At 28.9% G+C, this 27,436-nt stretch overlaps 1 protein-coding gene across 2 annotated transcripts; it reads left to right on the forward strand.

Moving 5' to 3' along the window:
- The first annotated feature begins 1,612 nt into the window (after window positions 1-1,612).
- LOC136988462 (sodium- and chloride-dependent betaine transporter-like) lies at window positions 1,613-22,858 on the forward strand. Of its 2 annotated transcripts, none has more exons than XM_067286309.1 (14): window positions 1,613-1,767; window positions 4,783-4,948; window positions 5,590-5,730; window positions 12,904-13,047; window positions 17,005-17,104; window positions 17,189-17,318; window positions 17,408-17,542; window positions 18,089-18,317; window positions 18,390-18,637; window positions 20,142-20,241; window positions 20,676-20,779; window positions 20,854-21,030; window positions 21,108-21,341; window positions 22,421-22,858. In XM_067286309.1, exons 1-14 carry the CDS (start codon window positions 1,762-1,764, stop codon window positions 22,643-22,645), a joined length of 2,139 nt encoding a protein of 712 aa, XP_067142410.1. In that variant the 5' UTR covers window positions 1,613-1,761; the 3' UTR covers window positions 22,646-22,858. The 2 variants fall into 2 exon arrangements, with proteins under 2 accessions (XP_067142410.1, XP_067142411.1); XM_067286310.1 differs by lacking the exon at window positions 1,613-1,767 and adding an exon at window positions 2,454-2,921.
- The last annotated feature ends 4,578 nt before the right edge of the window (window positions 22,859-27,436 follow it).

A 27,436-nucleotide genomic window follows, 5' to 3' on the forward strand; every position in this document is an offset into this window, starting at 1 on the left:
TTATTCTTTAGTGGAGAGTGAAGTTTTATAATATATATATATAACACAATATGAAAATGTTTATAAATTAAAGCAAAAAATAACATTTTTATTTGTTTTATTGATATATATATTTTTGGCTTTTGGAGAAGTCTTTATCCCATCTTTTTCCAGTACTCACTTTTTCTTGTTTCCTATATAAAGATATTCAAATATGTAATCACTTTTGTGTTTCCAACAGATTTATCTTCTAATCTACACAGGGAAATTTAAAATACATTTTTCTATGTAGATTATTGTACAGTTATATTAAAAGAAAGCAAAAGTATTTTATACAAACAAAGTGTTTATTGTACAAACGTTTCAAATCGGCAATTAAATTTAATAGTAGCGAATCTATTTTGTGAATGGTTATACACAATAAAATATTGACCATATTTTTATTATTAATATGTATAATACCGTAATATATATTACCAATGAATCATAGTAAAATAATTTATAATCAAAACATTTCCCAAGATACCGATGATCAGGTATCATAAAATAATGAATTAGTATGAAATTTAAGTTGATTTTACAAAAAATTTCAAAGTTCATCCATTGTTTTAACATGATAACGCCAATAATAGAATATAATACTGTAAAATTTCGAATTCTGTTTATTAAAATATTAAATTTTAAGTTAAAAATATAACACTTTGAATGATAAAATTGTTTTTAATAGAAAGTATTTTGAGAAATTTAACTTTTCCAACATTTAATATCGAATTACTACATTGATAAAAGTTTGGTGGACAAGTGATACTGTATGTATTACGAATATAATTTCATATTTAACAATCTGAAATTAACCTAAATATTAATTTACAAACAATATTTAACTGTTTCATTGCATAAAACTTAAAATTTATTATTATTAAGTACATTTACACATTAGAACCATGACTTATCTTCATATAAATCCTCATTAGTATAATAGCTTAATAAGTAAGTTTCTAATCATATATTTTATAATAAAATATTAAAAAAAAAAAATGAATCCTAGTTTAGTTTAGCTGATGAAATCTTTACACCATTATTTAACCATTTTAATATTGTTAGTGTAGGAATGATTTGCAACTTGTCAGATAAATATAATCCCCATTAGTATAATCCTGGGATAAAAGGTCATCATTTTACATCTGATAACATAACTACAAAGTTTTCAAGAAAATTCTGTATTCATGATGGTAAGTTTTATATTATTATAAATTCTATATACTTACAGAATATAGAGATGACTATGCTACGTACTTGACATCAATAATTGATTATATCCCTGTGAATTTATAAACATGAATTTACCCTTTTTTTAAAGCCGCAACTAGGACATATGACTAATAATTTTAGCGTATATTCATTGCTCAAACAAAGTGCTAATTAGTAATTTTAGTTTCTATAATAGCGACTTACAGTTTCGAAGGACAATTACGTGCTTGTAGGAAACTGAAGTAAGTACTAGTTACTTGAATTTTTCAATTAGTTTCCAACGTTATATATATACAAATTTGTGTTTCGTCTACAAAACCGAACCACGTGACAGTACACTCGTTTATTAGGGGATTTTAAATGCTCGGCGCAGTACAGGAAATCTAAAACTCACGTCACCCGTTGCGCTTCCACCTCATCCACGTGTGGCGGTTAGCGCTTATTCTTATTTACTTGAGAATTTGTATGGACGAATATGAGAAAAACCAAAAGGATCAACTTTTAATATGATTTGTCAACTGAAAAAATGATATGGAGGTAAGTTTAAACGTGCGTAAATTTCACTTTCCATTAACGAAATCGGAGATGGTCTACATGTTTATGGTATTGATTTACTATTTATGCGAGGGGGGAAACGGATTTTATAGTTAAATTTTATAAAGATTTGTATCCTGTTTTTAATTTTTTGCTTTACACGGTTCAGTTAATCAAGTAATAACCAATTACAGTCATTCAGTTAAGACATTTTATAGTAATGGATCCGTTAGGAAGATAATGCGGATTTCTTTCTATATTACATACTTGTAAATTCTTATGATGATAAAAAATACTTATAATTAACATTAATTATTTGTAATTATGTAAGTCACGATGATAATTCGCAGATTTGTAAGCTACAGTAAGACTTTTATACGACATTGACCGTAATTTTTTTTTTCTATACAGAAAGCTTTATATATGTGAAACGTAGCGGATGATTTACCGAAATTTTAAATATATATATGTAGATGTAGCCGTAAATAATGGCCCATTTAATGCATCATAAAGCGATGAACTACAAATTATATGACCCGGTTTGAAATATTTTAGAATAAATTATAATTTATCTTTTCAATTTCACGAGTTAAAACTATTTGTTTCATTCTAGACTATACCGGTATTAATGGTCTTTATAGCATTGAATTGTTTTTTTTTCTCTCTGAGTTTTATCGGGAAGGAAAGAAATAATAAGGAACATGATGAAATCTTTTACAGTCTAAGAGCCAAGGATTCTATTAAATTTAAAGAAATTCTTTCAATTTAATGATGCATAAAATGGAACAGTTTTAAGTCTTGATTTCCAGAACGGAACGAAAATACTTTGACTCATGATAATAAATAAATAAAAATATTATGAAGAAAACTCTTTATTAGCGAATGATTGGAAAACAAATAAGAATTAAAGTATTACAGTATTATCTTCCATAAAGTACTTTTACAAATGAATCTTGTGGCTTACAAAATCATGACTTTAAATTTATTTAGCGGTGATGCAGCTAAATCAATTTATGAAACTGTCTAATTATAACTTATGCAATTTTGTTTTCAATCAAATGGATATTGTGAACATTTCTCACTCGACGCTCCAACGTATTTTGGATGCCAAAACGATCTATTTCAAAGATAATTTATTTCATTACTATTATTGAAAGGTGAGTAATTTTCTAAAATATTCTTTCAACTCTTCTCTCCTTCAACCTTTACAATAGGGTAAGTCAGGAACGTTTAACATCCTGTTAATCCTCGTTTAGAAATCGTAATTAAGGCTTCGTTAAGCCCTTTATAAATAGGCTTAAATCACAAAAGCAATGGACTAATCAATGAGTCATAATTATTTTGCTAATAGTAAATTTTTTTTTCTTCCACTCGCTGCACTCTTTTCATTATTATACGTAAAATAAATAAATGCGATAATTGTTTATTCTTGACCAGCTTAGCAAGTCGACGGGTCAAGGTGTTTAATCATTTTCCATTCTCGTAGATGGGCATAATGCCCAAAACTCGACATTTCGTGATTTTTAATCTGTTTCCTCTAAAAACCAACGATTTCTTTAAGTCAAGGTTATCTTGTTATATTTCTGTTTAAAGAAAAAAAAATATTGTTTTTAAACTAAGAATTTGTTTAACGAATCAGAAAATTGCCTTCTAGTCTATTCAAAAACTGGCATCCGCAACCTGTATAGTTTCGGATATGTACACACATTGTATTTATTTAAAAACAAATATATGATTATCCACATTTACATTGTTTTGTACGTATCCTCCGATATAAAATAGCCTTTACTTCTACCTTTTTTTTCTCTCTCTTTCTCTCTCTTTAAAGGGAAATAATGTAACTATATCAATTGAGATTTGAAGATATATTTATTTACTCAGAATTATAGCAATTTCATATGAAAAATTTTATCGCCTAGCATTGAATTTTTTTATTTTAAAATATTAATAAATCACTTGGATTTTCCTTTAGAGTTCTCGCTAGTGTATTTCGAATCGTTGCAAAGAAGTAAAATATTCAGGAGTTGTCCTTAATAACTACATTTTCAATTAATGTTAGGTGCATTTTTCCTCGAATGACGATATGTCTTCGTTATGTTTCTAAGTCATTCATAAATTATTGTGGGAGGAAAACAGCGCGACGTGACCTTTTAATTGTAAAGTATAATAGGGAAAATGTACAATATTATTTTAAGTTATGATTACTTTAACGTGGAAAAATTAATTTATATACGGTTTTTCATAATCGTATGATCGTGAATAAGATTTTTATTTATTATAGAAAGTATATTTAATGATAGTTTTAAGCCCGAAGCTTCTGAAAGCACGAAAGCTTCGTGCTTTGAGGAGCTTCACACGTGCACAAATACGGTATATTGTAGGAGCAGTTGAATATTCAGAATCCAGCTAAGATCCTGGATCTCGTACAATATCAAATATTGTACTGTATGATAGAGGCAGTAACCTGTTTGCAAATATATTTGTGTGGTTTTCCAGAGCCAAAAAGATATATACGTATGTCTTTCTGATCCAGAAATATATTTATCTTCTTTTTCTCTCTCTCTCTCCGAATACGCCTGTGAATAGGGATTTTACATTACATAAACTAATAAGAAAAGGTCCATACTTGCCTAAGGTTTCGCACGATGTAAAACCACTACTGATTACACGATTTACCACAAAGTAACTTTATAATTTTGATTATAAATTTCACTTTAAATACAGAAAGAAATTTATTATAGAGCCGTAAATTGTTTCTGATGTAAACTTAAAGGTAATTTCCTTGTTTCTAAGAAACTTTTAGTTTTAGTTTAATGTATCAGTAGTGAAAAACTTTGGTGTAATTTTATATTATCTACTTAAAAAATCAGCATAGCGTTTAATACATTGATAGTAACATTAGACACGATCGTAAGAACAATTGTTGCACGGATGACTTACAGTGAAAGCAGTCCTAAATAAAACACTTCCTTTAATTATTTAAATAAAGTTTTAAGATTATATCTTTATTATCTACAGATTGTTGACAACTCGATTTTGAGTCGACAGATGTCTTACTGTGAATCAGAAATATCAGATGAAGATTGGTCTGTTCGTAAATATCGCTTTCTATTCGCTTCCATTGCTCCTGCGGGTGATATTATCAGCCTGTGGAGATATCCTTTCTTAGTCAGAAAACATGGAGGTGAGTAACTTTTTGGCATTATTCAAATCTTCAAAATGTTCTTTGATTAATTAAATAATTTTTAATAAGTTATTTATTGTGGACCTGGCAATAAAGCCCGCAAGATGCTCTTTTTTTCTATGACGAGCGTTGGCTCAGAGTGGATATATTTAACATATATATTTGATTGATGTTACTAATATTATTGTATGAGTAAGTTAATAATAGTTCATTGTGATTTGCAATAATGAGAATTATTCTGTTAGAATGATTAATAATCATTGTATATAATAGTATTGTACAATATATTAATCGTCAATTAATATTTAACACGAAAAATACTAGAAATGCTATTATAATAGCTGTTTCCACACGAGATCGATAGTATTACATTTATCTAGTTTTATTAAATTAAATTTCTGTCGAATAAAATGAATATTAATTATTAAAACTTCCGAAGTGACCGTTATGTCGATGTATTTCTTTGATTCTATATGATAATATTACATTTAATTCTAACTATTGTTAATTTTTTCGGTTAATGTTACCTTAGGATCCAAAATGGCGGCCGGGGAAATTTTTCCCTACTTCGGAGACTGCGACGGGGAAATAATGAATAAATTTAATAATAATCTGTATAAATTTTACAAAAATATTTCCAGGAATCGTATTATTCTCGGTGTTAATAATATACGTTCTGATTGGATGGCCCATTTATTTATTTGAGTTGAGTTTGGGTTATGTTTCCGCAAAAAAAGAATTCTCTGGACATTGTCTGCATCACTTGATGCCTTTATTAAAAGGTAAGCATTTAAAATTAAAATTGTTTTAAATTAATTAATAATAATGATTAAAAAGAAAAAGAAATTAATTAATTTATTTATTACACCACGCATTCATTTTTATTTAAATTCAAGTATAATACTGTGTGTTGTGTGTCGAGTAGATCAAATCAGGGGAAGAGTGGGGTTTAAGACAGGGGTGGCGAACCCCTGTCTTAAAGTGGAACGTCGGAAAAATCATCTGGCACGTAACGCATCTTTTACGGTTTTTCATCTGTCTATCATCCTATAGGGTTATCATCCGATCATCTTTTTTTCCAATCAGCTTCTATAAATGTTTACTGTACTCTAATTACAGCATATTATAGATAAGTACGCTTACTATATGGCACGCGGACTCAGAGGTTCGCCATCCTTGATTTAGGGTTACCGTATAAGACGCTAGGACTATAAGACGCACCTGAATTTTGGAGGCAATTTTTCGAAGAAAAAAATGCGTCTTATAGTCCGTAAAATACGGTAATAAGGAGAATGAAATCGGGGGAGGGATAATGACCGAGATTTAGAGCAACGTATAATATTAAAATTTGTGTGAAAAACGGCAAATGTGCTATCGAAATGTTACAATACAACCCAGAAACAAAACGTCAGAATATGCAAAGGATCCCCGAGTTCACGGCGCACGCATTCGTACTTGCAGTTTAAGACCACGATGGTGTGTTTCTTCGATCACAATGGAATAGTCTCTGTATGAAATAATCCACCAAGGATTTATTGAACAGGGACAAACCAACAACGCTATTTAGAAGTACGGCAGAGATTACGAGATTCTGTTCGAAGATCCGAACTGTGGCCTGACAAATGGATCATTCATCACGACAATGTGCCAAATTACAGTGAAATATTTTCTGGCAAAAAAAGCGATTAACTAATTAGATCATCCCGCCTATTCATCCGATTTAACTCCCTGTGAAATCACAGGGAGTTAAGATACACTTTGAAGGTGACAATAGCCACTAGTGTACAGTTCCGCATGTATATTTTTTAAAGGTGCTTTCCAGAAATTAAATTGTCACATCTTATATATTATAAAGCTTAAATAAAATATAATAATATCGTGCATAAAATTCCGACATTTTGTTTTTGCACGATAAATGGTAAAATAGGCCTAAAACACATTTGTCGCGCTTCTATGGAAGACAAGACGCTTCGTCCATCCAGGCATCTTAGATATTACAATTAATGGAAAATAAAGAATCAATGAATCTTTGCCATTTTACTATAAGGCCTCTTATGTTTATAATCCTGTTGAGTAATCCTTCACTGATCCAGATATGTCGGGCCCGTTTCTCACCACTCCGGCCGCCACACTGTGGGCCTGGCCTAACATAATGTATTGCTAAGGGAAAGGCCTTCTTAGTGCCACAGGGCGGAAGAAGTGTAAAATAGATATCTTGTTCTAAAAACAAATATAAATTACATATTTTTTCTAATAATCTATAACAAATAAAACTATAATTGTATTTTTGTGTATAAAAAACGAAATAGCTATAATTTGTACTGCATACGAAATAGAGAATAACAGTACTATTGTTATTTTTATGGGTTGACGTTTAAGATAAATTATAATCTTAATTTTATCTTTATATTATGTATTTACGCACACCGTATTTCTTCATATATGGTTATATAACACCTAAAATTATAGAAATATGTAAAAAATGTAAATGTCAGATTTACAATTGTCATTTTCCAATTAGGAAAAATTTTCAATTGTACTGTACAAATGTATATTTAACCACCAACAAAAGCTCATAAACATTCTTCTATAGCTAATTAATAAGACTTTTCGTCATTAATGAATATATAAATTTAACATTACATGCTTGCATGTCGTTTTATAGTTGTAAAACTATAATAACGTGTTCGCTGTTGCGTTACTCGTTGCGGTTATCGTTTTGTATGACTCGGTTTTACATACTTCTGCAGAAGAAAACGGTCATTATATTTATTTATAATTTAAATTAATTTTTACATAAAATCCCCAAAAGGTTGGATTTCTATAATTCTTAAAACAAGCTAAAATATTGGCTCAAATTCTTTAAAAGATATCTTGAAGAGTGTAAAATAAATTCTGCTTACACGAAGATAATAATAATTCTATCAATAGATGAAGCTAGTGTGGACTTAAGAGGCCCTTTTTTTAAATAGAAATTTATATAAATGTGAGAACAGTATCATACGAAATTTAATGTTATACAAGTGTGGGATGTTAGCATGGATTCTAAATGCTGGACAAGTTCGAGCAACGAGAAACCGAAATTCGTACGTGGCTGAGGCTTTTGAATAAAGGCGGAGGCCCTAGGCCTTGCTTAAAACTGAAAAATCACATTATATATATATAGTAACTAATGTCATAAATGATTAAAATTTATCTTCATTTTTTAAAACATTATAAATCATAGTATACTTTAGTATGCATGATACCTTACAAGGAAAATATTTGTCGTTTAAACTGTAGATTTATTATAGAATATGACGAAAAGAAGAGAATAAATATAAATATTATAGTTTTAGTTTTTAATTTAAACTTTCCTAATCAATTATAATACATTCCAATTAGAAGTGAGTCAAAATACAGTTATTTAAGAACTACTGAAAAATAATGCATTATCCCTTTTGATACTTATCGTGTCTGCTTGACTTGTGTATTATTTATTCACTTACTATTTCCTCATTTCTGTTTTTCTTCTTTAGTATTAATATTATTTAAAAATATTTAAAAGTCTATAACAATAATTTCTGGTTATGTTTAGCTGAGAACATTAATTTGATGTAGTTAAATAAATAGTTAGGAACTGAAAAACAAAGGTACTAAATTATTTTTGATTCTTAACAAATTCATCTCAGTTTATTACAGTTTCGGGCTTCAAATAGCATATTCAATTCTCCAGTATTTAGTTTTTTTCTGATGTCAAATGTAATTCAAAGTCTATTAATAGAAGACGAATATGGAATCATTAAAAATATATATTTTACAGTTACAATTGGTATGAAATTAGAAGTAAAAATCTGAACCTGTTCTCGAGAAATTTGTCACTACCAACGCACAGATCTATTTCCTGTGTTAATAACTATTATATGCAACGACGAATTTCTTAGAAACGGTTGTGAAAGCGAACAATGACCTAATGACAAAATGAGAAATTATTAGCCTGTGAGATAACTTTTAAACAGATTATTTTAGACGTGACTTATACGAACATGCTGAAGAAGCCACGTGTTATCTCATTCAGTGAGTTTGCGTTACTACCAATATAGATCGAGTCGTAGGGGTCCGCAGAAGGGGGAAACGGGGCACTTTCCCCTCTGGGATTGAATAAAATTTTTACAAATTATAATTAGTAAAAGTGATTGAGATAGGTAACCTTACACCCTCGACTACGGGTGCGTTGATGCAATACTTTATTCTATAATCTACTTGTAAACCCCCCAAAAATTAAATAAATTAAAGTTTATTGATGTAATTATTTGTATGTAAGCTTCGCCCTCCTAGAAAATTTTCTGCATGCTTCTAGTATAAATACTGTATTTAAAGCGCAAAACGGTTGATATAGAAATTTCAATATTGAATAGTATATAAATAAGTATTCTCTTTCATAAAAATAACTTATAATAATAATTATTATTATTATTGACAATAATAATAGCAATAGAATGTAGGCGAGAAAATAATAATTATTTTTTTAACCAATTAAAAATATAAAAATTAATTTTTGCAATTATATAATTAAGAAATTTCTTAAAATACAAAATCATATAACATTATGTTGTTATTAAAAATTACAGGAAACGACTTGTAATTATTGAGGACAAATTGCATCAATTGACGAAATATGATTGAATTGTCTTCTTATAGTACGGTATAAGAATAGTATAGCCTAATACATTACACTATTGTATAGTACTGTATACTGTTCTTATACTGTTATAGTATATTATTACAATACAATATAATACAGTATAATACTCTATACAAAAATTCAGTTCATTTTTACAATATAAGATCTAGAACGAAATTTCAGATTTTTGTCATATATCAAGAAAATTTCTACTGGACAAGGACTTAGTGACATGCCTATTATTAATCACGGCATCTTATTTTAATGATTATCCATGTACTAAATTACTAGATATACTAGATGATTACATATCCATGTACGGTACAGTACTAGATTATCGTTTCCTAGAGTCTATGAAACATCCAGGAAATATCTATTAATGCCTTCTAAAAATATACCAATAGAATTAGTATATTACTGTACTAGATAGCATGTATACAGATCGCTTCCTTCTAAGTGCGTACAATCTCCAGCACTGATCTATACAGTAGACTCTCGCTAATCCGGTTTTTCCGTTACCCGACATGCCCTCCAGTGTGATCGCTTAAGGCGTCCGTTTCTATGAAAATGTTAGTTATGTCACGCATCCTGTTTTCCAGTTTACTCGGGTTTCATTTCTGTGTACGGTATGTCGTGTCACGAGCCGTATTATTTCCCGCCTGCCTACAAAAAAGAATCGGTAACGAAGAGCGACAGGTCACATTATTCATTGTCTTTACAGTGACTCACAAAAATCATCGAACAGATAATGTTTATTGCGAGTTAAAAATCAATTATACATAGCAGGAAATATTTCAATAACTTGTTGGGTTGCCTTTTCTCTCCAACGCAGCTTTCAATCTGTTTGGCATTGATTTCATAAGTTTTTCTGTGATATTTGCCTCGATTTTTGCCCATTCGTATTCGAGGGCACTTTACAGTTCATTTCTGTTAGTAATATTATGTTTTAGAATCTTTTTATCTAGTTCATTTCATAATTGTTCGATTACATTCAGGTCGGGAGACTGTGACAGTGTCTCAATCACTTTTAGGCAATTATACAGTAGCCACTGTCGAACTTTATAAGATTTGTGTTTGGATCATCATCCTGATAAAAATGGAAAGTAGGCCTATTTGAGATACCCATTTTTTTTCTGCAGAAGTCTTTAGATTTTGTTTTAAAATGTTAAAATATCCTTCTGCATTCTTATGTCCATCTATAAACACAAGTCTTTCAACTCCAGAGGCTGCCATAAAGGCCCATACCATAACACTTTCTCCTCCATGTTTTACTGTTGGCAGAAGTTTTTCTTTATTCAGTTTACAATTTGGCTTCTCCACACTATGATTCGATCATCGAAGCCATAGATGTTAAATTTTCTTTTTCGTCTGCAAATATTGCTTGCTTCCAGTATTCATAATCCTTATCCAGCATGTTTTTTTGCAAACTGGTAGAGAGCTTTCCTGTTTCTTTCATTAATAAAAAATGTTCTCCTGACTACCGTTATATCCACTTTCCCTCGTAGTTCTCATAAAAATCACAAATAATAATATCTTTAAGCTGTCCGGTTAATTTTGTTACCTTGATATTATAAAATGCTAAAAAGCAAATATTTATTAAGGCATCGTCACAATGCCGGGCTGCAATTTTTTATCGCATTTTTAATTTATTTAATTAAAATATATGCTCTCCACCTCAAATCAGCAGTGGCTTGCCCCTGTACATCATACTTTTCCTTTAACAGGAAAGTCGTGCCGGTCATCTATCTTTCGGGGGGAAATTTTAAATTGAAATAACATGACTTTCGGTGCAAAGCGGAAGTTCGTATATAATAAATCGGGGGTCTCCTGCCTCTAAAGTTTCCGTATCTGGTCTCGAGATTAAGAAAAGCCAGACAGACAGTGGAATTTATAGGTCTGCAAATTTTTTTCAAATTGCAACCAAATTACAGTACTTTATTGCTTTTGTGTCAATTTTCCTGTTAAATTGTCATTAATGTAATAGTATATAGTTAATTTAATTACAATAGAAGAAATAACAAGAAAATTTTGTTTAATATTACTTTTAATTTAAAATTAGTAGTATAAGTCACTTCAATGACAAAAACGTCCGATGACTTTTATGAGTCACTGGGTCTGTTTCTTCACGCTCAATAATCCGAAACTCTCGCTAATCTGGCATCCATCTGTGCAATGAATAGCCGGATTAGTGAGAGTTTACTTTACAGTCAAACCTCGGTTTACGAACTTAATTCGTTCCTAAAATTTGTTCGGAAACCGATTTGTTCTCAAATCGAAACAAATTTTCCCATAAGAAACAATGTAAAATGGATTAATCCGTTCCGACTCCCCAAAACAAAATCTGTTTTTACCTTTTTAACTGTATTTCATCCATAAGAAATGCCTACACATGCAATAAAATATTATATTATCTATATCTATTTTATATACTGTATATATAAGACCAATTATAGATAATTAATTGGTCTTTATAATGTGTACTTTTACAGAAAACTTGTAGGCTGTAAACTCACATTGAATATAAGTAAAATTTATAAGAAACCAAAATAATAGTTTATATATGTTGTTGTTATATAACCTATTCTAAATCTATCAGCTTAATTTTGTCACAATTCAAATACATTCACATACAGTGCTTTATAATTTAATCTTTCACTTATTTACGGGCACACGTGTGAAATTAGTTAGTCTCGATTATCCTGTCAATGTTTCTGTGGTTTATATATTTAACTATATAATAATAATATTATTATTATTATTTAATCAAATACGCACTTGGTTACGAAAAACATTGTTTTTATTAGTATAACATTTATATATGTGATTACAAATACATTTATAACATAAATACAGTCATTTTTAATTACTTATAACGTATAATAATTTAATTACTTTTACGTTCTCCAAACTTGAATGCTATTTTCAAATTATCATCTATAATAATAATCCTTTTACTGCATGCTCAAATTGAAACAATGTAAATTATGCAATGCTTTTAATTATATAATTATTAAAATTTTACGCGTAATTTTATAATTAAAATAATCTTACTATTATTAAGTTTTTAAATGTGTTTAAAAACTGTGCCCAGGGCCGTTTCAGGCCCCCTCGGCCAATTTATTTACAGATACGTGTATATCAAAATATTAGTAATAAGCAGCAAGATGTGGCCTAAGAAGGCGTTAGTACGGGTCTCTCTATGTCTTATACAACGAAAGAGTCGTTTAAATGTTATAATTCAATGATTTTATAAATATTTATAGATGTGAGGTTATTTATAATTATTTTCCAGGTCTTGACATCGCTTCTGCTTTTTATATTATTGCATCATTATTATATCAAATGACAGTTATCAGCTGGACATTGTTATATCTTTTTACCTCTGTTCAAGAAACAGTACCCTGGTCAGTTTGCGAAAATATCACTCGTTCGACAGGTTAGTAGCTATTTTAAACATGTAAAACTTTATATATAATTACTTAAAATATTTATTAATAAGATTTTTTTTTATTTTTAGAAGAATAGAAATTACTGATTCATTTTTTGCTTCTATATTAAATATTTTTATTACACTGTATTATACATATTATGCTTCATTAAACAAGCTGTCGTGCATATAATATTTTTGACAGTATCTGTTGTATATTCGTCTTAACCTTGAATATTATATAAATAAAACATTTCTACGTTTATTTCTATCTTATGATTATGATTATTTTTATCGTATTATATTTATGTGCTTCAGAAGCACATAAAATCTGATTGATACGTAGATATAAGTAGCCTATTTTGATATAGAAAACTATATTATTATGTATTTAGACGAGTATTTGCCCTGAATATGAGAGAATGTAGTTTCTGGAGTGGGATCATACATCACCATTAAGCTAGACAGGCTATATATATATATATACGAATTATTCAATCATACAGCGCTATTTAAGCTTCCAAACTCTAAAGGCTTCGGTATTAATTTTCTAATAAATAAATATTAAATGTTTTTCAAATCGCCACCTAAAACAAAAGAGAATATACGTGCTACTTAATATAAGAAATAAGTAAATTAATTTACATTATCTTTCGTTATACGTTACTTACATTCCTGACTAGTGTAATTCTTAATATTAACATTCCGTTGAGTAACACTGGGGTACTGTTATATAGAAACATCAAGGTAGGATAAGGTGCTGAGACTCTATATTAGTATGTAGGATAGCGTGTAACAAATATTTTATCATTTTTTCAGTTTTAATCGCATAAATGTCATACTTTAGAATGAGATTTATTTTAAAAATATTTATTACCAGTAATTATTAATATATGAGTGTAATTAAACGTGCTTCTCGTCAAAATCCGACAAGCTAATTGAGCTGCAATTTTCAAATTACAGACTTATAAATTTCCATTGTCTTTCGTCTGTCCGTCTGTCCGCCTTTCGTTAATCTCGAGAACGGAGTTAGATAGATGAAAATCGAGACCAGATACAGATATTTAATTTATTAAGTTAATTTTATTTGAATAAATTATCAATATTAAAAAATATGCATTAAAATATTCGCGCGTAAAATTATATATATATATACACGAAATTATAAAAGTATTATCAACAGAATTTCGAAACAACCTTGGTTATACGAGTATTACCACTACATATATTATTTATCTTCTTCCATTACTCAATATTAATGCCAATTCTTACGCAAGGAAGTAAATTTATTTTTTGCTGCTGCATAATGATGATGATTTTTAAATAATATTTATGAAATTGGCTTAAAAATATATTTAAAAAAAAAAATAATGCGTTACAATACTAGGATTTTCCACTTTTGATTAAATTCTATTCGATGTAATTTATTCATTTATTTTCTAACTAACTTACGTGGTTTATTGATTTTTATGTAAATATATAATCCGTCGCATAAGTATATGTTTTTGATTATTTTTATATAAATAACATATAAATAGACCTGTATGTGGATCTACAAAGACTGCGTAAAGGGCTACTTAGAACTGTGATGAGACTTATTGTGGAAAGAGAACAAATAAAGAAAGGATGTTGGAGCCTATTGTAGGGAAATGTTAAGACACTTATTGCAAGTGTGTTGAGCATACGCGGACTAGTTGAATTTCTGATTAAAATGTCATGTTTTGTTGCATTTATTTGATAAAACTATCGTTCTGAACTTTATTTTTGAACGGCATGATTAATAGAATCAACAATTTTTTAATTTATCTCTCAAAGAAAGGTGGTTCCGGGATCAAACTTTGTCGGGAAGATCAAGAGTTATAAGCCTCCTGACAAAGTTTCTATATGTAAGGATGGCCCTCGAAACATTGGCAAATTCGTCATCAGCCAATTTTTCTTCAGTTGAAGTCAACTGAAAGAAAAATTAGTGATGAAATTTGCCATGTGTCGCGAGAAAATACACCATATAGTTTGTGTTCAAGTTGCAAAACAATTTTTTAATTTATCTCTCAAAGAAAGGTGGTTCCGGGATCAAACTTTGTCAGGAAGATCAAGAGTTATAAGCCTCCTGACAAAGTTTCATATTCAGGATGGCCCTCGATATACAGTTTACTAAAATCGTAACAGCGATGAATAGTAATGTTAAGCTAAACCAAATACCATAAATTTCCTATTGAAAAGTATGCTATGTAGTATTTCAATAAAGTAAATATTTATACTGTAGTATTGAATTACAGCTCTCTAAATAAATGAAAATTAAAAATAATTGCATTTGAAATCAATCCTAAGTTTATATTTTATAAAAATATTAGCAATAGAACTATAAAATAGAAATAAAAACGAATTTTATTGTTTTGTTAATTATTACGCTAAATAAAAGTATAAATTGTATATGTATATACGAAATTAAGAAATTCTTTAAGAAAAATATCTTTTTAAAATAACACTTACATCCAAGGTAATACAATTAAACAATGGTGATATTAATCTTCTATTACATAGGATGGACATCCCACCTATCGAATGAATTTGAATAATTTTATATATTCTACAGACCAAATGATTTACAATAAATATAAATGTTTATTAATGTTTTATTGTGTTTTCGTAAAGGCAAAAATGCATTTATAAGAACACATCAATTTATATTGATTGCTTTTCAGTTGTTTAGCAAAACACCCCCCCAAAAAAAGAACCTTACGTATTTATGTTTTATTCACTAAAGTTATATTCATTTAATAGCCATACCGTATATAAATTTAACATTTCTTTAAAATGTTCGCAACTTTACTGATTTTATAGGGGCATTATTGAAATATATGCATGAAAAAAAAAGGGTGGTTGTCCGAAAAGTTTGGGAAATACCGGCTTAAAGTATCATTCTAAATCAGATCTTCGTGCTTTTAGAGAATAATATCCTTTCTTTCACCAATGCTGATTGATCCATTTTGACTCAGATTCGTCCATAATGGGCAAAATTGAGGTTGACCGACGAGCAGTTAGTGGTTGGGTACAGTACATTAAAAACAAATGGAAATTTTACGTTTTACGATAGCTTTCAAGCCATTCGGTATACAATACGTCTATATAAATATTAGATTTTGTATTCATTATATACAGTTAGATGTATTAGACTTAAATTTTATACAATGAAAAGATGTGGGTATGCTTTCTTTGTTTTGTTTGTTTTGCAGAGGGATTAGCTATACGGGTTACTCGTAAGCAGGGTAAAGGAACTGCTATAACATGGACGGATTATAGCGACTCATGCAATGAGATCGTGTGTCTATAAAGCGATTTAAGCTTCTCCTTTTCCAGTGTTTTCCTAACGATATACCTCTGTTCTCCATCCAACCAGAAGAACTCTATGAAATTTATTACAATATATCACTTAAGATACATGAAAAAAGCAAACTACAAGCAAATATTTTCAAACAAAATGGAAATATATTCATATATACAGTTTAGTTATATTTTGTATAGATCTTTGTTGATTATCTCTTTAAAATTTTTAAATATCAAAATAATATATATATCGAATATATCTTTGAATATATAGTTTCAAAATGGTCGAGTAATGAATGAGAGACAATAGGCATGGTCTATTTTGCTTGATGACTTGTGAGAAGAAGAAATTAAGGCGTAAAATTATATGTAATTTATATTGCAAATTGTTTCGCAGATTCTAAATGGGCTTACAACGAAAATTTATTTTGAATTTGTTCAATTTTTTGTTTTAATGTTTCTCTATAATTATTAGAATATATTTAGGTTATTGGTTAAGGGTTATTTAGCACGGGCTTTTCGTTTACAAAAGCTTCAAAAACTCTTGACTTTTGAGAAACCCTATATACAGTATAATCGTTTTTAAATATAGGAATAGATCTTTAAATAAAAATTTAATATAATTTATAAAATTTATTTTAGATTGCGTTATTCAAAGAAATCAAACCTGTAAGGAGCTTGATACTTATTTGAACTGCAGTAATTTAACAGAACCAGAACTAACAACAACAAAATACTTTTTGTAAGTCAAAATAAACGGCTTTTATTTAATAAAAAATTAATTTTTTTTAAATATTAAATTTAATTAATTTTTATATTTATTTAGTAACATTACTTCACCATCATCTGACTTGCAACAGCTTGGGAATTCTTCTTGGGCTTTAATTCTGTGTCTATTATTTGCATGGTTTGTTGTTTATTTAAACACCGTTAAGAAAAAGTTAACATTAAAAAAAGTAAGCTATTAATTTATTGTAATTAATTAAAATCTTAATTTTCTTATGTATAAAGATAAAATATTTAAAAAAATAACTTTTTCTTTCAGAGAAAGTTTATTCCTACAGTGTTAATAGTACTTTTATTCACTGCGTTATTTGCTTTTTCATTTAAACATAAAGGAAACATGATGGGCATTGACAATTATTTAAAATTTGATAAAGGAAGGCTTGGAGATCCTCTGGTTAGAAACGATTTTCTTTCATATATCTATTAGCATTTTATGTAAAAATATTTAATGTGAATGGGCAAACTTATATGTAAATTTAAATTAAATTTTGTCTTATAAACATTTATTATAATTGGTATGTTAGCACGAATAAGAAGAACTTAGAACCACATTTTCCATTATTAAACGATATCCAATATACAAAAAAATTCAATTGGTTTACATAATACAAAGTGATACTGGTGATACTGTGTTTAATATACTATTTTTATATATTACTCTAAACATATTGTATATTTTTCTAATATAAACTTTTAGTATATTTAATTATATATAATAAATAGCCATATAGCTACTGGCTGTAATTCGACTCGATCCATGATATCTTTTCATGGAGTGTTACAGCCGTCATTCTTCATCCCTTAACCAACTGATTCCATTACTGATTATTCAGTCGTATAATCTAGGGAAATTATAGTTTTTCGAACATAATATAGTAAAATAATACAATTAATGCCTAGCCAGATTTATTCATAAATTATAATTTATCAATATTTACAGTTGTGGAATGATTCTCTGACTCAAGTAATGCTTAGTTTAAACATAGGAAGTGGATTTATAGCATTTTCGTCAAAGCAAAGCAATAGTCATGAAAAAATAATAAAGACATCAATAGGAATTATCGCAGCAAATTTTATTATATCTTTCTATGGAGGCCTGGTAATATACTCGTGGTTTGGAGTTTTAGCAAATGCTAGTCATATTACGTTTACATCATTGTTATCTGCAGGTAGGTATATTTAATATATTCATTATTACTTAAAATAGAACGTAATTAATGAATGATAATATTTAATTGCAGATTTCGGTTTTCCATTCATTATTTTATCTTCTGCTATAGCTACTTTACCAATTCCTCCAATTTGGTCAATAGCAATATTTTTAATTATGAGCCTTACCAGTCTGGATAGAATTGAAAAATTACTTTTAACATTTCTTTCAACTATGCATCAATTATTTTCGATTAATTCTTTTAAAGACCATAGCAAAATATCGATTTTAATTATATACTTCCTGTTATTTTGTAGCGGAATTCTCTTTACGTATGGGGTAAGTAATATTAAAATTTTTAATATCTATATAGCTATAAGTTATGCAGGGTGTGTCTGAACTCCTGTATCAGACTGATAGGAGTGGCAGTAGGGGTTACTACAAGCAACGTATGGTCCTATGCCGCGGACTCCTTTACCAGATATAGGAGGATAAACATTTAGTGTTGCTGCCCCTGTTTGCTATCCTGTGCTGTTTACAAGTAGATTTTACGGAATAATCCTGAGCAAAGTTGTAGAATCCAACATTTGCCTTTATTAACAGGTAATTGATATTGTAGAGTATTTAAGGAGATGATATACACCGTCAGTTAAGCTGTCAGATGCATGATGGCTAAGCATTATATTAAAGCGGAAAACGTCTTATGCTTTTTAATTTATGGTAAATCTGGTAGCAATGGGAGGACTTCCCAGCCTTTGTATCATGAGCGTTACCCACGTCGTCGTCCAGTTCTGCCGCTCGGGATATTCCACGCATGTGTCCGTGGTTGCGTGTGTCAGTTTCGCTATAGATGAATGCGAGTTTGGTGTGCCAAGAACACAAATGCCGGACTTTATAGAGCAGGTTTTGGCGCATTTTGCGGCGGATCCACCAATTAGTATGCGAGCACTTGAAAACGCTCTGGTGATAAACCATGTGTATCTGGAGGGTTCTGCACGGGTACCAGCTGCTTCCATATCATCTGTAGCAGGTATACACGCATTTGCTTATGCAGACTAAGCTCTACACTTCACTGTCACTCTTGGTTCCTCCGATAACGTTGAAGACTCAAGATTTCCAGAGCTGGAGGAGGTGTCATTTACCAGAGACGATCTGTTCAATTCATGGAATCGCATATTTGGGATACAAAAACCCCTTGGCACTCATTCCAGAGCATTCCAATGCAGGGTCGCCGTCCAAGTGTGGACAACTGCTAATTTCTTTTTAGCAAATTTATTATGAGTTCGACTAGGTCTACAATGGGACAACCGGGTGGTGAGTTGGGCCAGGGGGAAAAAATAGAAACGGCCACACCGAAAATCGACGAATCCTTACGAAATTTTTGAACAAGTGGGTGGGGAAAGCCCCCTACTATTCTTATAAATACATAACTGTAATGTAAACAAATACAGTTAACATTGTAACATAAAAGGAATTTAATGCAGACTACTGTAAACTTGTAGGCGCGAGGCACCTATTAGTTTATAGTATCTTACCCAGAATAAATGTTAAAAATCCAAATAAAGATGCTAAGTATTAAAATTTTAATATAAACAAGTAACAAAATTTTAGCTTTTTTAATATAATAATTATAAAGTTTTGATATATAATTTTGATAGTATAAAAGTTAGAAATTAAAACTGTTTTTTAATATTTTAAATTTATTGAAACTTTTTCAAAGTTTTAATTTACTAATTTCTATATCTTGTACGTTTTAAACATGAATAAATGAGCTATGTTTACTCATTTATTCATATTTATTCATATATATAAGCATTATATCCACTTTTATTTTATTTTTTAGATAGGATATCATATATTGTTTATATTAGATTGTTGGGTCCTTGGTTACACTGCACTTTTACTTTCAGTGTTACAGATTGCTTGTATATACTGGTTATATGGTAAGTTTACATTATTTTTTTAAAGTTTTTCTAAATATAATTTATAAAATTGAAAATATCTATGCTATTTTTGTTAATAATTATCCACAAAATAATTCATATTCAAATTTATACAGTAGAAGTTCGTTAATCAACTGCGTGAAAAATATTCTGTAATTATTATAACATTCGGTAATCCGGCACTATTTTCATAGGTGCCAGATTAACTAACTATTACTGTAATTTTAGTGTAGTTTATTAGTTATAAATAAAGCGATTAATATTAATATAATCAAGTTTATATAATTTGTTTTCCTGCTATTATCAAGTATTTGTATAAATAATTAATTTAACAATCCCAAACCATTTTTACTTCAAAGTTTAACTGTTATAAATTGAGTTAAAAATATATTTTAAAAAATATTTAATTAATTATGTTATATTTGTATTTTCAGGATTTAGAATTTACTTTGAAGAATTGTACAAAATATTAAAAGAAAAGATGGAACTTAAAATATTCAAAATGTTTTGGTGTGTTATTACTCCAGCCATATCAATAGTAAGTTGTTTTTTTATTATTATTAAAATATATAAATTATATTATATAATCTAATTTTATGTTTCTTCTTATAGGCCTTATTGATATTTACATGCACAAATAGTAATTTACCTAATTTGGGAAAATTTTATTATGGAAGAACAGCACAAATTGTTGGTTGGTGTTTAGTTATGTTGATACTCAGTCCATGTTTTATCTATTTGTCTTATATGATTTCAAAATTTATTTGGATTTTGAAACATTCTAAACGAGTATGAGTTTTTAATTAATTAATTATATATGTTTTTTTTAAATAAAAATTTGTTTTGATTAATGATTTTTTAATTAGGAACTCACAGAAGTTAATACAGTTTCCGGTAATGTTCGAAACCCTATAACAAATTTTGTATTTGAACAACAAACTCAACAAGAATCAAGTGAATCTCCTCTAATGTATCATGTATTATTAATAAAATCTGAGAAGAAAGACTCATCTTTAAATATTCCTTATGGTTTTCTTTTATCACCATCCAAGCACAAAATTATCAGTAAAACATTTCCTAATTTATTAAATTATCCTGAGGTAAGCTTAAAAATTATTTCAAGTTTTAAAAATGGTTATTACCAATTAATTATTAATTTTAAAATAATTAGTTCTATGTTATTGAATATTAATCCCAAATGTAAATACAGTATTGGTTTCTCCTAAAACTTGTAAACATTTCATAAGAAATATTGTTTTCATTACTTAAATATTTTGTATTTAGTATGAAATGAAGCATGTGAGAGAGATGAAAATGTAACCTTATATATTATATTTATCTTAACCTTAATTATATTTATCTTATGAGTATGAGAAGGATTTTGAAAGGTGTTGTAGGACAATGGAACAATTAAGTATAGAATAAAACAAAAATTATTTGAATTAATTTAGAATAAAATTAATTTAGTTCTATGTTCTAAAGAAAGTATAAAAATGCAATGTGATAGTGTAAAAATCTCTATTTAAGTTGAAAGAGTATAAACATCTATACAAAGGCTGGGAATGAAGCTGATGCATTGAAAAATAGAAGAAAATTATTTTAAATATCTTTCTTGGACATTTTCATATTGTTAATTATTATTATTTTTTGACTTAAAGTGAAAATAACTATGAGGATACTGTTTTATTTCATAAGAATTTTCATTTTTCTCACATAAGTAAATTTATAAAATATACATAAAATTATTTATACAACATTATATATATATATATATATTTCTTCCTGAATTTTTTAATTTTTATTATATACCTACTTATAAAAATGTTCATGTATATTTTATAAATTTTCAAAATATTTAAATTATTTTCAAGGAATATTTTTGAAGTTTTTTGAAATAAAATATGAATGTATATAAAGGAATTTAAAAATAAAATTTAGAACAAATATGAATATAACATTCAGGACGAAATATATTTATGTCGTATTAATATGCATATTTAATTTAATTATTAATATTAAATAATTTTCACACAATTTTTTAGCATTTCAGGAAATTTATAAACTATTAATTATTCACGAGTAGTAAATTTCAAATGTTAAATGATAATTAAAAATAACAATTTATATTATATACATATATATGTATATTTAATTCTTTTTTAATATATTTGAAATATAGATTATAGTGAATTCCGTATCAGCATCAGAACCTTCTACTTCAGATTTTTATTCGATTTCTCAATCGACATCTCATAATGGCACGTTGAATTATACTTCAAACAGCATTAAAAGGCACTCAGAAGGTGAAATTAATTACCATAAAATTCGAAGGCACAGTGATTATAGTCTGATGAATCATAATGCTAAAGGAGTAGTGAATGAAGCATATTGCTCTGAAGATTGAATTATGAGAATTTTCTTCAGTTATGAAAGTCATTAAAGCATCTTCGTGAAAAAAAATCTCATTAAGAAGTGTATATACTGTACTTTTCGCAAACTAGAAACAGTACAACGATTAATGTGTTATAAATACTTAATAATCATCATTACTAACGCTCCGTGTGTTTTATCAATCTGTTGATACTCATTACGTTTTAAAATTTTATTTAAAAATAAAAATTTTTGTTATATTTATTTAGTTGTATTTAAGCTCTCCATTATATGAAAGATATAAATAATTCATTGAATGGGTTAATTCTAACAACCCTATATATTAACTATATCTATATAGTTAATATAGAGGGTTGTTAGAATAACTGTATTAACTGTATAGCTATATTAACTTATCTATATAGAGGAAAATTATAGCAATCAGTTAAAACATTAGATCAATGTGAACCTAGGTATACAAAATGGCGGCACTTCCGACAATCTCGAACGTAACGACCAAATGACGTAAGAAGTAGAGGGCGCTGCGAAGTATTGTGTTATGCAAATTAATAATAGCAACGCCCCTCGTAAACTGACACGGTAGGAGTATAGTAAATTTTGGTGGTTAAAGATCGAGGAGGTTGAGACACAGAGGGGGGTCATGTGTCGTATCTCGAATGAAATCGAAATTAATGAACATTTTACTCGTTATTAGCATTTACATTTTTTTTTGTTTGTTTTTAAATAAAATTCATCTGTACTTTCAAAATTAAGCTTTCTATCATTTTATCATATAAAAAATGCGCAACGAGAGTTGCATAACTTTCCTGGCTGTTATGAGTATTTTAAAAGAAACTTTTACATTATTAAGCAAAAAATAAATAAAATTGTGCGTTATCTGTTATGCCGGATGAATGTTTTCGTAAATATCGCATTTATATAAAAATTATTGGGCTGCAATTTAAAAATTCTAGTCGTATAAATTCCGACTGTCAGCTGGCTGTCTGCTGTCCTTCCTTAATATCGAGAAAGAATTTATATAGATGAAAGTCGAAAGCAGGCATGGGAAGCTCAGGGACAAGAAGCCCAGATTAACTACTATATACAAACTTCTAGTTTAGAACGGAAGTGACGTTGATTCAATTCAGAATTTTTCCCTGAATCGGCACAACTCTATTACTAACACGGAAATTATGATGTACAGTACAGGGGCAAGACACCACTAAAAAAATTGAGAACATTATGACAAAATGTTGCATCCCGGCATTGTGACGATGTCACAATAAATAATCGTTCGTTCGAATTAGTTTGTTTTATTTGGTTACGGCAAACCTCGACACGTGAGCGATGTGCCGAGGAGATGCATCCGGGGAAGACTTTTATTGGAAGCTAGACTCTATTTAGGTGTTACTGACATGAAAAAAACACGGAAAACTCCATGCGACCTGCCCGTTGGCCATGCTCCAACCCACGACTAACTACCAGAGTTCAGTGGTTTTATGCACTCGGCTACAGGAGAGCACTTAGTAGAATTAAGAAATTGTCGTTCAGAAATGAAAAAAACCCGAGTCGTTAGATGTAGGAAATTAAATATTTATATAGACTTTTCACAGGGTAACACTTTCCTTCCACGAAGGATAGCACTTTGTTACTTGTCTCAGTAATGATATATCATTGTCTATTTCGCGCTTATCATTGTCGCAGTAATTAAGTGAATATAATATACAGTCAAACCTGTTTTTATGCGGGAGATAGGGACCGCATTAAAAAAAACGCATAAAAAAAATCTCACGAAACTTTACGAATGGCTGTAAATAATAGTTTTCGCAACACAATTAAAAAAATTTTTTTTATGCGGTCAACAGGGACCGCATATAAAAAAGTCTCACATAGAAAATAACTCAAAACCGTACGAAATAGAATTTATTGACAACAGATGTCAGCACTTGACTGCATCGTCTGGTCTATCGTCTGTTTTACATATTTTTGTCCAGGTGGTGTTTTGTTGACTTAAAAAGTAAATTATTTCATTTTTCGCATATTCATGCAATAATATTACTATAATAAGTGCATTTATGCTATAATAAGTTTATTTAGCTATAATAAGTCAACGTAAGACATGACGAATCGCACGAGACTAGTCGCCAACTATACCGCACAAATTAAAATTCGCATTAAAAAAATCGCACAAATAAAAATCGCACATAAAAAGAGCGCATAAAAACAGGTTTGACTGTATATATATTTTTAAAATTATATCCCTTTTCGTAAGAATTATATTTAATTTATTATTTTGTTAAATCTTTTGCCAATAGATGGCGCTATGTGTAAAGCCAGCAAATCGAATGTAGATAGAAATTAATTGATTTATATAAATTCAATCGATATTTTGGGGTGGAGTCTACGACATTGTCTGAGTTAGAACGTAATGTAAACGTAATTGTTGAGTTTCATAGAAACTGATTGAACAGCATAGGAGTTATAGCGAACAAACAAACAAACATCCTCATTTATATATATATATCTAGATATATGCTTTCATTACGTAAACTTAAGCTACTGTTGTGTGGGCTTTTTTACTCTAGTGTTGTTGCTAATAGTCTTAGTGTTGGCTGGAAAAGAGAAAAATATTAGTCACATTTTTTCCAGCTTTTTCCTATAGCCCAAATGATTTATTCCTGGGTACCAGACTGAGTATACTATGTTATCACTCGTGTTGTGTTTGAGATCAAACGTAGCTAAAGCTTGATAAATACAACAATCAATTTTATCGTAGCTAATCAAGTTTAGCCTATATCTTAATGTATCTTATTTCTCTTATATAAAACGATTTGGCATTTTAATTTTTATACTTAAATTCGAATTGTAAGTCGGTGATACTGTGATCATTAATCGCGATTTAAAAAAATCCTTTTTGATGTTAATTTTCTATCTCGAATTACTCCAAAATGATCTTTTTGAAGTCAGAAAAAAAAAGAGAAAAATAAAAGAACAAAGAAACAACGGAAGCACGTTGGCTGCTCTATACCGAAGAATGAAAATACTGTATTAATTCCAATAAGAAAATACAGCTGACCCTTGATAATCCGACAGGTATGGGACCAAAGGGGTGTCGGATTACCAAAAGTGTCCGGATTACCGAAAGTGATTACATATTTGGCGTTATTTTGCTAGCCTATTAATATTCCTACATTTTATGAGTAAAATGCTGCCTAGGTTAATATGGAAATGAAACATCCATTTCCGTTAACTAAAACATGTTTATTAAAAGAAATATGGAAGCCAATAAATGTACAGTACATACAGTATGTATATGCATAAATAATACAGTACGTACAGAACTGCTCACGGAAAACACAAGAAATGTGTGTCATCGTGTAAGAATTGGGTGGGGAGATTCATGTCGCGACATCCTTCTGTGCAAGCAGACACGTAACGGGACGGGGACTACGGTGACCTTGACGGGAGGTGCGTCGGATTACAAAAGCATCGGATTATCAAGGGTCAGCTATATTAAAAAGAGATCAGTTGGAAGAATGTAGAAATTGGCACACAATGGTTTACTTTAAATTACAAACCGAGCAGTGCCGCTTCACTTGCGATCTGTGTCAAAGTCTAAATAAAACTGTAAGGTTAATAAAATAATACTCAATAATATAAAAAAGTATTGTATTATTATTATCATTTTCTATGTATCGAAACATAAAAATCTTAAATAAATCACAAAGTTTACTCCATTCTCTTCATATATTATTTACAAAATTATATTATATTATAATATTAAATATATACATATACACATACAGAGTAACCCAATGTTTTATGTATTTTAGCAAACTTGTACATATGAATTACAAACTAAGTTTAATTAGAACATTTTTCTTATACAAAACTGATAGAGTTTGAATGTAATAAAATATTTAAAGACAAAAATTTAATTTTAAAATGATTAACTGATGTTTGGGAATCTTGTATCTACATTTTTTTAAAAAGGAAAACATATCTACAGCTTGCAAAATATTTATAACAATAAGACTAATTACAACACTTTCTATTTTTCGACTCAGGAAAGGAAAACCCAGCTTTTTGCGTCTGGAAAGTACAGCTTTTCAATAGATATTATGATTTGTAGTTAAAGGAGTTTTTCCATTTTAAACTCAGCACTAAAATAATGTACAATAATTTCGTTCTATAGTTATCGAAACTATACATATGTCTCGTAATATACAAAACGATATTCATTTTAAAAAACAGAAATATTTTCTTACATTTATTTTTAAATCAATAATAAATAAATGGTATTAAGAGAAACTTCAAAAATCATTCATTGTAAAATCAATACTATGTTGGGTTCATTGTATCATTTCATATTAAGTTGTAAGACATTTATTGGAAAAACCTTTGCGACTTTCTACAGATATAGCTTAATTATATATATATATACTAATAGCCTTTAATAATAATACATTAGTCATTTATCTTGATATTTAACATCTAAATAGGGGCCAGTTTACCATAAAAAACCCCATCGGCATATCGTTCATGTGTCCTATTAATAAAATCATTGACCGACCTCCCAATATATACACAAATCGACGTTTGTTTTTTAGGAATGTAAAATAATAGAATACAATAAATTCCAAATAATGTTAAAGAAGCGAATCAGTTTGTTGCAAATTCTGAACACATATATAGTTATTAGCTTAATTAGAAAAAAAAACCATATATATCGATATTTCCAAATGTTTAATTAGAAAAAGTAATAATAAACAAAAATTTATTGTAAAATACAGATATAGATATTAATTATAAATCAACCATGTGT

Source organism: Centruroides vittatus, unplaced genomic scaffold (assembly GCF_030686945.1).
Source record: "Centruroides vittatus isolate TY-2023 unplaced genomic scaffold, ASM3068694v2 scaffold_3315, whole genome shotgun sequence".
NCBI lineage: Eukaryota > Metazoa > Arthropoda > Arachnida > Scorpiones > Buthidae > Centruroides > Centruroides vittatus.